This window comes from Sapajus apella, unplaced genomic scaffold, assembly GCF_009761245.1.
Source record: "Sapajus apella isolate SASKATOON/1434 unplaced genomic scaffold, GSC_monkey_1.0 scaffold1, whole genome shotgun sequence".
NCBI classification, from domain to species: Eukaryota; Metazoa; Chordata; class Mammalia; order Primates; family Cebidae; genus Sapajus; species Sapajus apella.
Window position 1 is genome coordinate 12,485,434 of NW_022436941.1, and position 16,522 is coordinate 12,501,955.

Genomic DNA, 16,522 nt, shown 5'->3' on the forward strand with positions numbered 1-16,522 from the left:
ATATAATATTTTAAAAAATTATAATACAGTGGCATTCTCAGTTATGTATTTTGATAACAGCCATTAAAAACTACAAACAAAAGTTCAAATAGATGCAGTTCCGCAACACATCAATACTAAAATCTAAATTTGTTCTACAAATCATGCAAAAGTTCCTGCTGACAGTTAATTTCCTTCCTCAATTGTTCCATCAATTAATTTTTCTTGCAACCTCATCAGGATTTGCAAGTCAATATGCTTAACAATAGGGAATTGGTTTCAAGATCTTCCTCCAGCCCTTCAGGATACCAAAATCTGCTAATGCTCAAATCCCTTATATAAAATGGCATAGTATTTGCATATAAACTACACATATCCTCCCTTATTCTTTAAGTCATCTCTAGATTACTCATAATAGTTAATACAATGTAAATAGTTATACTGTATTTTTAAAATTTGTATTGTTTTTATTGTTGTATTAATATTTTTTCAAATAATTTCAAGCCATGGTTTGTTGAATCTATAAGTGTGAAACCTGCAGACGGCCAAAGTATCCCCCAAAGTCCACTCAATCTCTTATATTTTTAAACACATTAGAAAATTCTATTTCCAAGATTGTATGCATACACAGGTTTTAGTATTTTATTATAGCAAAAGTGAAATAACAAAAAATTGTCTTTTTAACCATTTTTAAGTGTACAATTCAATGGTATCAATTACATTTACAATGTTACATAACACTATTATCTATTTCCAAATACTTTTCATCACCCCAAACAGAAATTCTGTAACTATTAAGTAATAAATAACCATCGCCTTCTCCCTCCAACCCTTGGTAATATCTGTTGGTCTCTATGAATCTGCCTATTCTGGATATTGTATGAGTAAAATCACAGTATGTGTCCTTAGCATAATGTCTTCAAAGTTAATCCATGTTGTAGCAGAACTTCGTTCCTTTTTATGGCTGAATATTTCATTTTACACACACACACAAACACCCCATTTGTTCATCCATTTATCTGTTGGGAGACACTTTTTTGTTCATCCATTCATCTGCTGGAAGATACCTTTGTTTTTATCTTTTTGGCTATCGTGAATAACACTGCAATGAATATTTTTGATCTGTCCCTTTTGTTGCCCATGCTTCTGGTGTCATATCTAAGAATCCACTAACAAATCCAGTGCCATGAAGTCTTACCACTTGTTTTCTTCTAAGGGTTTTACGGGTTTTGCTCTCATATTTATGTCAGTGATTTAATTTTTATATATAGTGTGAGGTCACACTTAAGATTATTTGTGACATGCTAAAATCATTCATTGAAAAAAAAATTAAATACTTATCAAGTGTCGACCTGCCACTTGGGATAATTAGGACAGAAGAAATATCCCTAACTCTGTAAAGCTTACATCTCTTTTCAAAGTGTTCCATCCGTAGACACACTTCTTTTAAGAACTAAATTCCACCCCCAACACTCAATATTAAAAGCACCTTTGACTTGAAGAGGCATATAAAAATATTCATTTTAGTTTTTTAAAAATGATCTTAACCACACAGCATATTTTTAATTGGGGGGTGGGAAAGGAATTGGGGAGTAAAAGAAAACCAAGAGTATCTTTAGGTTGACACCTTTTTAAAGAAGTAAGTCATAAGATAACCAGTACCTTCTTAATGGTACAAAATACTGTCAGAGTAACTTATACAAATTTGTTAAAATCCTAATAATTAAAAAGGGTTTTATTTTTACAAAATTAACAATAACATCTTGCTCTGTGTACTTATATGTTCAATTTTCCTATTGTAGTAACTTTCCCTTGAATGACCCAAACTTCAAATGTATCACTCTCATCCGTAAATCTTTTGTAAATTCTAATCAAAGTAGCTATTCAGAGGTAATGTTTTCAGTGTCCAGATAACAGTATGTTTATCAGTGGAGTAATTTACTACTGAAAATATGTCTTCTCTGGAACATACTTCTTTACTAAGTGATAGGAAATCAGTTCTTCTTTGTGGATTACATAATTGATACCTATTTAGCAAAATGCAGTCATTTGAAGCTTATTACAAACATTACTAGTTTCAAACATTCCCACTGTGTTATTTTTTCAAATCTTTAGCAATGTTTTCTGTGCATCTTAAGCCAAAATTTGCTGACAAAAAAAAATCTAGTTTTGCTATTTAAAAATGAAGGTTTAAAATTGAGTTAACAATCAGGTGGCTATTGCCTTATAAAATATTTAAATGGAAAAGGAAAATACAAATATACAAAACAAGAATATTAACAGCGCTAATGTCCTTTGCTTAAAGAGGTCTTTAAGCAAGCTATTTGGTGATAAGATTGTCTCTTTTTAAAATAGTGAAGTCTTAGGCTGGGCATGGATGCTCATGCCTATAATACCAGCACTTTTTTTTTTTAAAGACGAGGTTTCACCATGTTGGTCAGGCTGGTCTTGAACTCCCGACCTCAGGTGATCCGCCCACCTTGGCCTCCAAAGTGCTTGGATTATGGGCGTGAGTCACCACGCCCAGCCAATACCAGCACTTTGAGAGGCTGAGTCAGGAGGATTGCTCAAGCTTAGAGTTCAAGACCAGCTTGCCTAACAGTGAAACCCCGTCTCTACAAAAATACAAAAACTAGCCAGGAATGGTAGTGCATGCCTATGGTCCCAGCTACTCAGGAGGCAGAGGTGGGGGGATCACTTGAGCCTAGAAGGTCGAGGCTGCAGTCAGCTACAGCTACTGCACTCCAGCCTGGGAGACAGAGTGACACCCTTGTGAAAGCTAGATACTTAAAAGCTAGTTTAACGATAAACAGATGTTTATGATTATAATTAGTAACTAGAGAGAGGAGGGGACAGAGAAAAACTGAGGGTAAGTCTAGTAAAACAAATAACATCTAAAAACTGCATCTCTACAACTATATACAAAGTCACTGTAGAAACAAATTAATGTACAAAATTCTTTTGACAAAGGTAATAAACAACTAAAAACCATTTGATACTTTGTGTAACAGGTTTCCAAAACGTAGAAAGGAAAGAGAAATACTCTCAGTGGCAACTTACACTAAAAATTTCAGTTATTAGTTCTACAGAGACAACTGGCACCTATCTGTAATCATATTTCATACAGTTCCTCAGACAGTTCTGCTAGAAAGTCAGTCTCCCAGGTATCTTTCTCAAAACAATACTCTTCTATGTATCCTAAAACTTTGCCACACACAGTTGATACAGTTGCCATGGTCTACTGTGGTGAATATATTAGGTGGATGAGAGTAATTAGGAGGATGAATTCTAACTCCTGCCAAATTTACAAAAGGATCATTCATACCACAGAGACCTTCTAGGGCAGTGATTCTTCAAGTATAGTCCCTGAACTGGATCAGCAGCATCACCTCAAACTCTGTTGGAAGTGCAAACTCTGGGCCCTCACCCCAGATCTGATTCATTCCTGGCTGGGGTCTAACAATCTGTGTTTTAACAAGTCTACTAGGTGATTCTGACGCATGCTGAAGTTTAACACCCACTGCTCTAAGAAAAACTTTTCATTCATTTCCTTCCTAAAATTTACTGCTTATATAAAGTGGTTATCAGAATGTTTCTATAAATTATACAAAAGAAGCAAGATTTACCTATTAGAAATAACCATATGATCCAGTGTAGCATTCTACCTAAAGTATTTCAGTATTTCACATACAAAAAGGAATAAAGTATAAAGTAATAAACATTCATTCACGACCCAGTTAAAAAACATCAGAAACACAGTAAAGCCTCCAATGTATCTTCATGTTCTCTTTGTATTTTTTCTATGCATTCTCTTACCTAGGAATACATACATATACAATTTACTATATTTTAAAAATATTTAAATTTTCATATTGTTCATATACTTTTTAAAACTTGCTATTTTTCCTAAGCACTGTTTTTGAGGTGTATCCATGTTGATATATATAGCTCCTTTCACCACCGTATAGAATTCTACCACACATTTGTACTACATTTTCATTTGTGTGATTGATGGTTGTTACTTCTGACTCTTTCACTATTACAAATGATGTTGCCATGAAGGTTTTTTTTTTGTTGTTGTTGTTTTTAAGATGGGTTCTCGCTCTGTCACCCAGACTGGAGTGCAACGGCACAATCTTGGCTCACTGCAACCTCTGCCTCCCAGGTTCAAGCAATTCTCTTGTCTCAGCCTCCCAGGTAGCTGGGATTACAGGTGTGTGCCACCACACCCAGCTAACTTTTGTATTTTTAGTATAGACGGGGTTTCACCATGTTGGCCAGGCTGGTCTTGAATCAGGTAATCCACCTGTCTCAGCCTCCCAAAGTGCTGGGATTACAGAAGTGAACCACTGTGCCTGGCCTGAAGTTTCATATAGTCTTCTTCACATATGTGCAAAAGTTTCTGTGAGGTGTACACCTAAGAATGGAATGTCCTAGGATATTCAAACCAAATTTGCAGGACATTTTGCCAGGTTGTTTTCCTATTTTGGACAACATTGTTGTCTAAACAACATTACCACAGCAGTTCAAAGATTTCCAATTGCTCTGTCAGGGGTATCCAATGTTTTGGCTTCTCTGAGCCACACTGGAAGAAGAATTGTCTTGGGCCACACACAGAGTACACTAACACTAATGAAAGCTGATGAGCTTAAAAAAAAAAAAATCACAAAAATACCTCATAATGTTTTAAGAAAATTTATGAATTTGTATTAGGCCACATTCAAAGCCATCCTGGGCCACATGTGGTCTGCAGGTTGGACCAGCTTGCTCTACACCATTTCTAACACTCTGTATTCGCAGGCTTAATTTTGGGTCAGTCTAATGGATATGGAATAAAAGTATACTGTGCTTTTAATTTTTATTTCTGTTATTTATTTTTCCTCTCTGTTCTTTTGCTTTTTTTCTTCTACTGACATAGTATTTCTGTCTGCATTCTGGACCATACCTTTTGTTGACTACATGTCAGGATCACTATCTTCCCTTGGTCTATGGTTCCTTTTCTTGTTTTCATGTTTTCTTTAGAATCTCAAAATTTTAAACTACAAAACTACTGAGCTTAACTTTTGGTGCCTCATTCTTCCCTAGCTCAAGGACATACAATTATTTTAGAATTTTTTTTCTAAAAAAAAACCAATTTGCCTTTTAAATTCAGGTGTTTAATCCATCTGGAAATGCGTTTTGTGTGGTTTTTATAAGGATCTAGTATTTTATTCATGTAAATAATGAATTATTCTGCCCCAGGCTTTCAATAGCACCTCTGTCATGTATGTTAAGTTTCTCCTATGAGTGGCTTTATTTCTTCTGTTTTGTAACATTCATCTAATTGTCTATTGCTATACTCAATACCACAATGTCTTAATTATTATAGTTTTTTGACAGGGCTTTCTTTCCTATAAAGCAAGCCTATTCTTGTCTCTTCTTCCTAGATGGCCTTGGTTATTCTTAACCCTGTGCTTATCAAGTCTAAGAAACACTCAACAGGAAGGGATCAGAAGACAATTTTCTAAGCCACCCACCTCTACTTTAACAAAGTAGCTCCACAATTACAGTTAACATGTAACAACACAACATTTCTACAGTCCCTTTAGCTCTGAATTATACAAATCTTAGTAGTTTACTTTCAGTGTCTCATGCTCTACTAACTGAACTAGCCAGGTGACCCAAAGTAGTTTACTTTAATAAAGACATAAAAGAAGATTTACCATTTGTATTAGTATGAAGAATAAAATCTATTAAATCTAGAATTTAAAAGTTTTTAAAAAGCTTATACAAATCTAAAATGTAGGCAGCATTTGAAAAGCATTAACAAAGTTACCTGCATCAAATACTGTGCACCTTCTCTCAAGTCATCTGCATGTACTGGAGCATAAAATGCCTTCATTTTGTTCTTAATAAGCCATCGCTGGTATTTGGCTTGATCAATGGACATCTCTTTCATGGCTTGTCTTCGAGGACCCTTTGAATAAAAATATTAATAATATATTTAATTAAAGGGTAATGTACTTCACATTTATACAAACCATTCATCCTGTTACACTGGCTTGAAACAGGTGACTAAATGTAGGGGTGGAACAAGTATAATATTGGCATTTCATTTTCATGTAGTCTTTTTAATACACAAGATTACAAAAAGGTAAAGTTGACGGAATAGTTAAAGCACAGGGGTGCCAGTAGAAAGGAAAAGAGAAGAAACACAGATTTAAAAATAAGTTAAGGCTGGGCGTGGTGGCTCACGCCTGTAATCCTAGCACTCTGGGATGCCGAGAAGAGTGGACCACAAGGTTAGGAGCTCGAGACCAATATGGCCAAGATGGTGAAACCCTGTCTCTATTAAAAATACAAAGATTAGTCAGGCATGGTGGCCGGCTCTGTGATCCCAGCTACTCAGGAGTCTGAGGCAGGAGAACTGCTCCAAACTGGGAGGTGGAGGTTTCAGTGAGCCAAGGTCATGCCACTGCACTCCAGCCTGGGCAACAACAGAACAAGAATCTGTCTCAAAAAAATTTTTTTATTTTTAATTCAAAAAAAATTAAAAGTTTCCATTCTAAGTAAATGAAAGAGGTTGGAGGTTATCGAACATGGAGAGATTATACAGGGCAAAATAACCACCTTCTATTTTTCTACAGAAAGTTTCCCTATTTTTCTTTTGTTACTCCCAAAAGTCTGAGTTAATTCTAACTTGAGAATATCACTGAATATCAAAGTGAGCTATATAATACTAATGTATTTTTATTCAAAATTCTGTTAAAGGATGAAATAACAGGAGGAAGGATATGAACTTTGTTAACTCATAACTCTATTTTGATCCTTGCAAGCCACATATAAAATGTGTTATACACAAATATATAAAACAAAAATCTAAAAATAAGCTTAAAAGTATACACCCTAAATGTAAATAAGTAAAAATATAATTCACCTTTTGTAGTAGGGAAATTGTCCAATTTGTAATGTCTTATGCTCAAGCCCTGATTTAGCTGATCAGCTCAGAGACAAACTAGAAAACTCCACAAGTCCCAAGTGGGGTCAGTGTCTCCATGTATCGTTCCAAAACACACACACACACACGCACACGCCTTGACTTTGCCATTATACAAGCAGAAAAACTTTAGCTGTGGATGAGATATGAGGTATACAACACACACTTCTAGAACCAAGGCTAAGCAGGATGAACAATGGAACTTTGGAGAGAAGCTACTCTGACAAATAAATACCCCTATTTCTTTTTTTTTTTTTTTTTTTGAGACGGAGTTTCACTCATGTTACCCAGGTTGGAGTGCAATGGCACTATCTCGGCTCACCGCAACCTCCGCCTCCTGGGTTCAGGCAATTCTCCTGCCTCAGCCTCCTGAGCAGCTGGGATTACAGGCACGCGCCACCATGCCCAGCCAATGTTTTGTATTTTTAGTAGAGACGGGATTTCACCATGTTGACGAGGATGGTCTCGATCTCTTGACCTCGTGATCCACCCACCTCGGCCTCCCAAAGTGCTGGGATTACAGGCTTGAGCCACCGCGCCCGGCCCAAATACCCCTATTTCTTATGCTGCACAGGTAAGTCATCATCCAGTCTGTTCTTAATAGCCACAATGCCAAAAAACTAAAAACTATATTCAAATTTATAAAGTTTAATATTTGTAATAGTTTTCTTCTGATTAAGACAAAAAACAATTGGCAACTAAGTGTTTCAACTTAGAAATTTGGCATTCACTTTGCTATTCTTACATACCAGGGATATTGCTTCCCCCTGGAGATATTTATCACAATTTGCCTATTTATTCCAAACCCCATTTTTTTCTAATAAGTAAATGTTCCCAAGTGTTCTTGGGACTTTCTCTCTCTCTTTTTTTTTTCTAAGGTTCATGCTTTGAAAATCTCTCTCTCTCTAAATATATATACACACACACGACATATATTTCTATATTTCTATATATGTGTGCGTGTGTATATATACATTTTTAATTATTATTATACTGTACGTTCTGGGATACATGTTCAGAATGTGCAGCTTTGTTACACATGGTGCATGGTGGTTTGCTGCACCCATCTATCCGTCATCTACATTAGGTATTTCTCTTAATTTCCCTTTCTAGCCCCCTACCTTCTTGACAGGCCCTAATGTGTGACGTTCCCCTCCTTGTGTCCACAGGTTCTCACTGTTACTCCCACTTATGAGTGAGAACATGTGGTGTTTGGTTTTCTGTTCTTGCGTTAGGTTTGCTGAGAATGATGGTTTCCAGCTTCATCCATGTTCCTGCAAAGGACATGAACTCACCCTTTTCCATGGCTGCACAGTATTCCATGGTGTGTATGTGTCACATTTTCTTTATTCAGTCTATCATTCATGGGCATTTGGGTTGGTTCGAAGTCTTTGCTATTGTGAACAGTGCCGCAATAAACATACATGTAAATATGTCTTTATAGTCGAATGATTAAAATGATCTATAATTCTTTGGGTATATACCCAGTAATAGGATTACTGGGTCAAATGGTATTTCTGGTTCTAGATCCTTGAGGAATGGCCACACTTGTCTTCCACAATGGTTGAACTTACACTCCCACCAACAGTGTAAAAGCGTTCCTATTTCTCCATATCCTCTCCAGCATCTGCTGTTTCCTGACTTTTTAATGACTGCCATTCTAACTGGCATGAGATGGTATCTCATTGTGGTTTTGATTTGAATTTCTCTAACAACCAGTGATGATGAGCTTTTTTTCCATGTTTGTTGGTCACATATATGTCTTCTTTTGCTAAGTGTCTGTTCATATCCTTCACTCGCTTTTTGATGGTTTTTTTTTTCATGTAAATTTGTATAACATAAGGAACGGGTCCAGCTTCAGATATAAGTTATAGATTATGGATATTAGCCCTTTGCCAGATGGATAGCTTGCAAAAATTTTCTCCCATTTTGTAATTTGCCTTGTTTACTCTGATGATAGTTTCTTTTGCTGTGCAGAAGCTCTTTAGTTTAATTACATCCCATTTGTCAATTTTGGCTTTTGTTGCCACTGCTTTTGCTATTTAGTCATGAAGTCTTTGCCCATGCCTATGTCCTGAATGGTATTGCCTAGGTTTTCTTCTAGGGTTTTTATAGTTTTAGGTCTTACACTTAAGTATTTAATCCACCTTGAGTTAATTTTTGTATAAGGTGTTAAGATAGGGATCGTTTCAGTTTTCTGCATATGGCTAGCTAGTTTTCCCAACACCATTTATTAAATAGGGAAATCTTTCCCCATTGCCTGTTTTTGTCAGGTTTGTCAAAGATCAAATGGTTGCAGATGTGTGGCATTATTTCTGAGCCCTAAAAATACGGAGCACTTAAGGAAGGGGTCCAGTTTCAGAAACATTAGTAAGAAAAATAACATAGTGAATTTGGACTCCATAGGTATCAAAAAGCCAAATCGCTCCACAACGACAATACAGTTTGTTAAAATCTACTCATAATGAATAAGAAAAACAAAGTGAGCTCAAAATGTAATATTTTTTAAAAATGCTACTTTGAGCCCATTTATGGGAAAAAACATTTTGAAGAAAACAACTACCTGAAAAAAAAAACAACAGATGTGCTTGTCAAATTACTTTCAATCTAGAAAGCCCTACAAATTACAAATTATATACAGACTAAAAAAAGTTTTATTATAAAAAATTATTTCACACCTGTCAGAATGGCAATTATTAAAAGTCAAAAAAACAACAGAAGATGCTGGTGAGGTTGCAGAGAAAAGAAAACACTTATACACTGCTGGTAGGAATGTAAATTACTGTGGAAAGCAGTTTGGCTTTTTCAAAGAGCTCAAAGCAGAACTATCATTTGACCCAGCAATCCCATTAGTGGGTATATATCCAAAGGAACATAAAGACACATGCACGTATATGTTCATCGCAGCACTATTCACAGTACCAAAGACATGAAATCAACCTAAATGCCCATCAATGGTAGACTGGAAAAAAAAATGTGATACATGTAATACCATGGAATATTATGAAACCATAAAAAAGAATGAGATTACATCCTTTGCAGAAACATGGCTGGAGCTAGAAGGTATTATCCTAAGTGAACTAGCACAGGAACACAAAACAAAATACCACCTGTTTGCACTTATAAGTGGGAGCTAAACATTAAGTACATGTGGATATAAAAAAGGGAACAACAGACACTGGGGCCTACTTGAGACTACTAGGCAAGAGGAGGGTGAGGATCGAAAAACTACCTACAAGGTACTATGCTCATTACCTGGGTGAAAAACAGTCTGTACACCGAACTCCTGTGACACACAATTTAGCTATATAACAAACCTGCACATGTACCCCTGACCTAAAATAAAACTTTAACAAATTTGAAAAAGAAAACAAAATTGATACTTACCATATGTACATGGCCACAGATCATTAAACCAACATTTTTTGTGAAATCATGAACAAGATGAAGTAAAGCTGGACGTGAGTTTGGAGCACCTGTCATAACAAGACATTGTGGCCTAATTTAAGATAAAAGACAAACAAAATTAGATAAATTTGTGATTCTGGCAACATGAACATGATTTTAAGTTGTTTCTCTAAGCAGCTTTCTGTATACAACTGTCCTTAAGATACAGGCCACAGGATTCTCAAATGATTTTTAACCAGGCTTTCTTGGTACATGAGAAATGCAGAAACAAAATCTTGGAACAAACAACATGTCAAATGTCCCTCTAAAATAATAGGTAATATTATACATCAAGATTCTGGTAGGTATTACAGAAAGAAATTACCATGCTAGTTAAAAAAAAAAAAAAAATATATATATATATATATGTATATATATATGTGTATATATATATGTTGGGTGCAGTGGCTCATGCCTGTAATTCCAGCACTTTGGGAGGCCAAGGCAGGCGGATCACAAGATCAGGAATTTGAGACCAGCCTGGCCAATGTGGTGAAGCCCTGTCTTTAAAAAAAAGAAAAGAAAAAAAAAATGCAACAATTTTTCATTTTCTGAAGATAAGAAATATTCTATATTTGACAGTTTGTAAAACTTCCTGAGAGCACAGCTTTGCCTTCATACACAAAACAGGTCACTTTCCTTCTTAGCTTGATCACTTCATAATTACTTCTACTTCATGATATCAGTCCTTTTTAATCTAGCTTAACATTAATGACTGTTGTCACATGAGTAAAATCACCTATGGTGAAAAAAAGATTTCTATTTGAACTAAAATTTTTAATTCCAGTTAACAATGACAAAAGCCAAATTGAATTCAATTGCCTTTACAAACATGAGACAGTGGCATGTCTTTCATATATTTGTTTTTTAACTCTTGATTTCCACTGACTAGAAGTGGAAATCAATGACGTTTAATGAAAAAAATACACTGGTCTCCATTTGATAGGTCCAAGTAGGTTGGCAAAAATTCTTTAAGGATTTATATAATCAAAATAAACTTCAACATAAAGTGAATTGCAGACTACAATTTCTGACTTAAACATTAACTTTTAGATGAGTCCTTAAAATGAGCATAAAAACCTAAATAACGACTTTTCAAAAAATACCATCTTATTTAGAATTTTAGCAAACAAGCTGGAAAAGCAACTGTCTGGGAGAGTTGCTTTGAGGCAACCTAACATGAAATCATGCCCCCGACTTTTTGAGCTTTAGCAAGGTACATGAGTCCTTAGCCAGAGAATACCTTTTCTAGCCTTCCTAGGAGCTAAACGTGGCCCGATGACTAACGTATAGCTCGTAAGATGTTCCTATTTCCAGGGCATGTCCTTTAAAAAAGGCAGCTGTGCTGCCTCCATACATTCTTCGCCTTTCCAGAAAGCCAGCCGAAAGATGCGGTAATGACTTTGACCACATGGACAAAAACAGCAAGAAATGGCAGACTGATAAGCAATGTGGGTCCTGAGTGACTAAAGTGCGGCAAATCTGCTCACCCGCCATGAACCGTCTACTTCTGGCTACCATGTGACACCAATGCCTTTCTTATTTGAGCGACTGTATTTTTCAGTCTTTTTGTTATAGTAGTTAAACCTATACCTTAACTAATAGAACCTGTTACTATGAGAAATTAACCTGTGTCCCCTGCCTTTACTAAATAATAAACTACAAAGATATAATTTGGTACAGTTTTATCATACCAAAAATGATACAGTACAAAGTCTATTAGGGATGACTTTGAGTAACAACAGCAGAGTCAATATCTGCCTTGATTTTAACTTCTTTCTCAAAACTCTCCCTGACATAAAGAGATTTTTTTAAAGGCACAAACCACAAAAATATCCAGAGTACAATAGCATTGAAGTATCGAAAGCTAGAAAGGAACTAGAAGAAAAGTAAAGGATTTGAAAAATCAGGAAAAAGTGAAATCTGAAAAGCGCATGAAAAAGCTATGAAACTACCTGATTTTACACCTAAAAATCACCAAAAGGCTTAGGAGTTAGGAACAGTAGGCCTTCTGGAAGTGGCAGCCACAGTGTGTTAAAATAAAAATTTACACAAGAAGTTACTAGATGGATCTAAATCATTTCCATAAGTGTGACAGACCACTGTTCCTATACCTTCCTAACCCTACTAAGCTGGGGTTTATTTGCTAGAAAGAGCCCCTGGTCTGGGAATCACCAGCAACAGCTGGGGGCAGAAGTAAGCTACTTTTGACAGGAGAATTTAAAGAACAAGTATATACTGAACCCTGAAACCTTCAAGCTCCTTCCCCACTTTGCTCCCGGAACTCTGCACCTACAAGCAGAAGATTAGAATCTTTTTTGGAAAATCTAATCAGATCAAAAAGAAAGCTTCTAAGATATTTTACATTCCTCAAAGAACCAGCAAAGCTATATTAATCTACATTAAGGTCTTCAATTGACAAAGTCCACTCACCAATGCTGAACTTCCCTTGCCAAGTATTAAAGATACTTCATTTCAGACAAGGCAAAATCCAAAAATCCAAATTAAAAAAACAGGAAACAGTAAGAAACTACAAGGTAAAGAAAACAAAAATCTTTTGGCCAAGTTTGGTGAAGGTTAACACAGTGATAAATATAGTTAAGTAAGGAAAAAATATCAGTTTCAGGGAAAACAAGAAAGCTATGTAGCAAAGAAAAAAACAATAATTTACCATATGGCTCAGCTGCACAGCATGTTTAAAGTCGTAAAAATATAAATACCAAAGATGATCTCATCAATATCATAATATAAAATATATTGGGAGAATGGGGTATAAAGGTAAAAATGCATGCATGTGGTAGGCATATGTAGATGAAAGACATCAATAGATGATGACCAAAATTAAAAATAAAAAAGTAACAGTCCCCCATTATCTGCAGCTTTGTTTTCCATCGTTTTAGAATACAGAACATTCTATAAATAAGCAATTCATAATTTTTAAATTATGCATCATTCTGACTAGTGTGGTGAAATTTCTCAACATCTGGCTCCATCCGGCCTGGGACATAAATTCTCCCTTTATCCAGCATCTTTGTGCTACAGACACTGTCTGCTCAATAGCTGTCCTGGTTATCAGGTTGACTGTTGCGTATCGCAGTGCCTGTGTTGAAGCAACTCTGATTTTACTTCACGGTGACCTCAAAGAACAAGAGTAGTGATGCTGGAAATTTGAATATGCCAAGAAAAACCGTAAAATGCTTCCTTTAAGTGAAAAGGTGAAAGTTCTTAAAAAGGAAAGAAAAAAAATCATATGCAGAGGTTACTAAAATCTACAGAAAGAAAATGAATCTTCTGTGAAATTAAAAGGAAGGAAAAAGAAATTCAGCTAGTTTTGCTGTTGCACTTCAAACTGTAAAAGTTACAGTGTGATAATGGCTTAGTTAAGATGAAAAAGACGCTAACTTCACAGGTAGAAGACATGAACAACAACAACAAAAACGTGTTCTGACCCATGACGATCAAGTTCAGTACTCTCTGTAGTTCCAGTTATCCACTGAGGGTCTTGGAACATAACCCCTGTGGATAACAGGGGACTATTGTGCAGCAAGATAAACATGGTATTTATGAAGTAAATTCAAGTGGTTACCTGTGGTTGCAAGAGAAAGAGGGATATGAGGAGCAGGCAACTACTGATTTTCATGACAAACCTTGGAGACTAGCTTTTCCTCTTTACACAATATTTACATATAATTCTGATAAAAATTAAAAAGCCAAATAGGGATAATTTATTTTTACTTATTTTATTTTTTAGACAGGGCCTCACTGTTGCATAGGCTAGCACGTAGTGATGCAATCATGGCTCACTATAACTTTGACCGCCTAGGCTCAAGCGAATCTCCAGCCTCAGTCTCTTGACCACAGGCATGCACCACCATACTTGGCTATTTTTCACGTTTTTGGTGAAGACAAGATCTCATTATATTGACTAGCCTGGTCTCGAACTGCTGGTCTCCAACTCCCGGGCTCAAGTGATCCTCCTGCCTCAGCCTCCCAAAATGATGGGATTGCAGGCATGAGCCACCATGCCCAATAATAATTTTTTTTAATGTTGCCATTACTACAATGAGCCAAAGCAACAGGTTTTTAAAATTTTTGGCAAATAAACATAAGACTCTTAGTCATACTCTCAGTTCTAGGATCCAACTTTTTATGTAAATGAATAATTTCTATTTTCCGTCATCCTTGACATCACTATCCAAAATACACTGAAATGAAAAGTTTTCCTCCCAGGGCTCTCATTCCCCCTTTTTCATTTCTGTCTACCTTAAGGCTGAACACCTGTGTGTGGTCTCTGAGAACTTTTTATTCTAGCAAAAAGGAAGGAGAGAATTCAAAAGAGTAACAAAACAATACACAATGACTTTTCTTGCTGGGAGAGAGATTTGGTAGAGCACTTCTCTTCTGACATTTACCTACTTTTCAGGGTTTCTTTAAAAACATTATCTTCCCTTTTGGTTTACGGACAAAAATGGAAAAGATTTGTGTTTATCATGCAGAAACCAATAAGGAGGGATTATTCATGACTAAAGTTTATACTGATGATTAATAAACTATTAGAAATATATTCTTTTTTTGTTTTCTGAGACGGAGTCTCGCTCTGTCACCCAGGCTGGAGTGCAGTGACATGATCTTGGCTCACTGCAACCTCCGCCTCCTGAGTTCAAGTCATTCTCCTGCCTCAGCCTCCCAAGTAGCTGGGACTACAGGCATGTGCCACCATGCCTGGCTAATTTTTGTATTTTTAGTAGAGACAGGGTTTCACCACGTTGGCCAGGCTGGTCTCAAACTCCTGACCTCAAGTAATGCCCCCACCTCAGCCTCCCAAAGTGCTGGAATTACAGGTGTAAGCCACCATACCCAGACAAAAAGGTAATATATTCTTCAAGTCATTTACTGAGGAAAATAGTAATAAATGCTCTTTATTATAATAAGGCATGTTAAAAAATCTGTATGAATCTCAAACTTATACAGTTATATAACTTTGACGGCCATGGAGAAAATAAAACTTTGACTTTCTGATACCTATCATTTAAAAGTCTTCAAGTGAGAAACCTCCAAAACACTCATAACATTTTTTAAGGTAGATGTTAATTTTTCTCTTCATACAATTTTGTTCTTGAATAATTAAACTGCCCAAGTCCAACTAAAAATTTGAAATGTATATGAAAATGTCACTGAAAAATAAGAACTGACTGGCCAGCAAAGAGAAAATGCTTCCATGCTTCCTTCTTTATCACTTACCTGAAGTTTTTCACGTGGTCTTCCACTCCAGAAAGACGAATTGAATGCTGCAGTGCATTCAGGTAAGTCAGGGCTTGTGTAGAGGATCCCCAATTCACATCTGTGGGAAGATAATGTTCATGCAGCATTAACATCAGTAATAACCAATCAACAGCCAATCTGAGGCACAGTGAATTAAACATGCTTTCACATTTAAAAACTCAATTGCTGAAATACACTATTGTACTTTCAATAGTTCACATACACAGCAAGATATTAAGACTGGTAATCTGAACTGTAATTCATTTAAAGACAAAGCATAATTTAGAAAAAACTGAGATGATAGGGCTGCAGACATGCTGTGCATACAACTCTAAAGAGTCTTTCACAAATAAAGTAAATACATTAAAATTATTGTTTGTATAGCCAAAGGTCTAAAGGAAAATGAACAAATTTTCTAATTGTTAAGACATACTTATTTATAGTACTTAACTGGATTATTTGAACAGAAAACTTTTATTTCTTATTGCATAAACAACTTGGACATCAAATGATTTTATACATTTTTTATAGACTTAATAGGTATATTAGAGAAATAACCGCTTCTAAAATGGTTTATTTCTGGAGCTACCACTTTAATCTAAAAGCTCATCAATTCATATCTGGATTACAAAATGTGTTTTCACTGTTTAAAACTACTATATTCAAAGTAATCTTGTAACCTCTTCCTAATCTATTCTATTGAGCCCAAATGAAGCCTTTCTCATCAGGTCTCTCTTGTGTCACAGGTTACAATGCTAAATACAGGGACCAATCCTAACATACTCTAGCATCATCATCTTACATGGAGATACACCTAGCTGTTATCAGTACAACATACTAGAAATCATTAATCATTTC

At 35.8% G+C, this 16,522-nt stretch overlaps 1 protein-coding gene across 2 annotated transcripts in view; it reads right to left on the reverse strand.

Moving 5' to 3' along the window:
- The window catches only part of SLC12A2 (solute carrier family 12 member 2), a 104,708-nt gene that overhangs the window by 23,215 nt on the left and 64,971 nt on the right, over window positions 1-16,522 (reverse strand). For both annotated transcript variants that reach the window (XM_032262528.1, XM_032262609.1), the window contains exons 15-17: window positions 15,644-15,743; window positions 10,343-10,454; window positions 5,795-5,935 (exon numbers count right to left, since the gene is read on the reverse strand). In XM_032262528.1, the coding sequence (XP_032118419.1) occupies window positions 5,795-5,935; window positions 10,343-10,454; window positions 15,644-15,743 (353 nt within the window). The remainder of the gene's footprint in view (window positions 1-5,794; window positions 5,936-10,342; window positions 10,455-15,643; window positions 15,744-16,522) is intronic.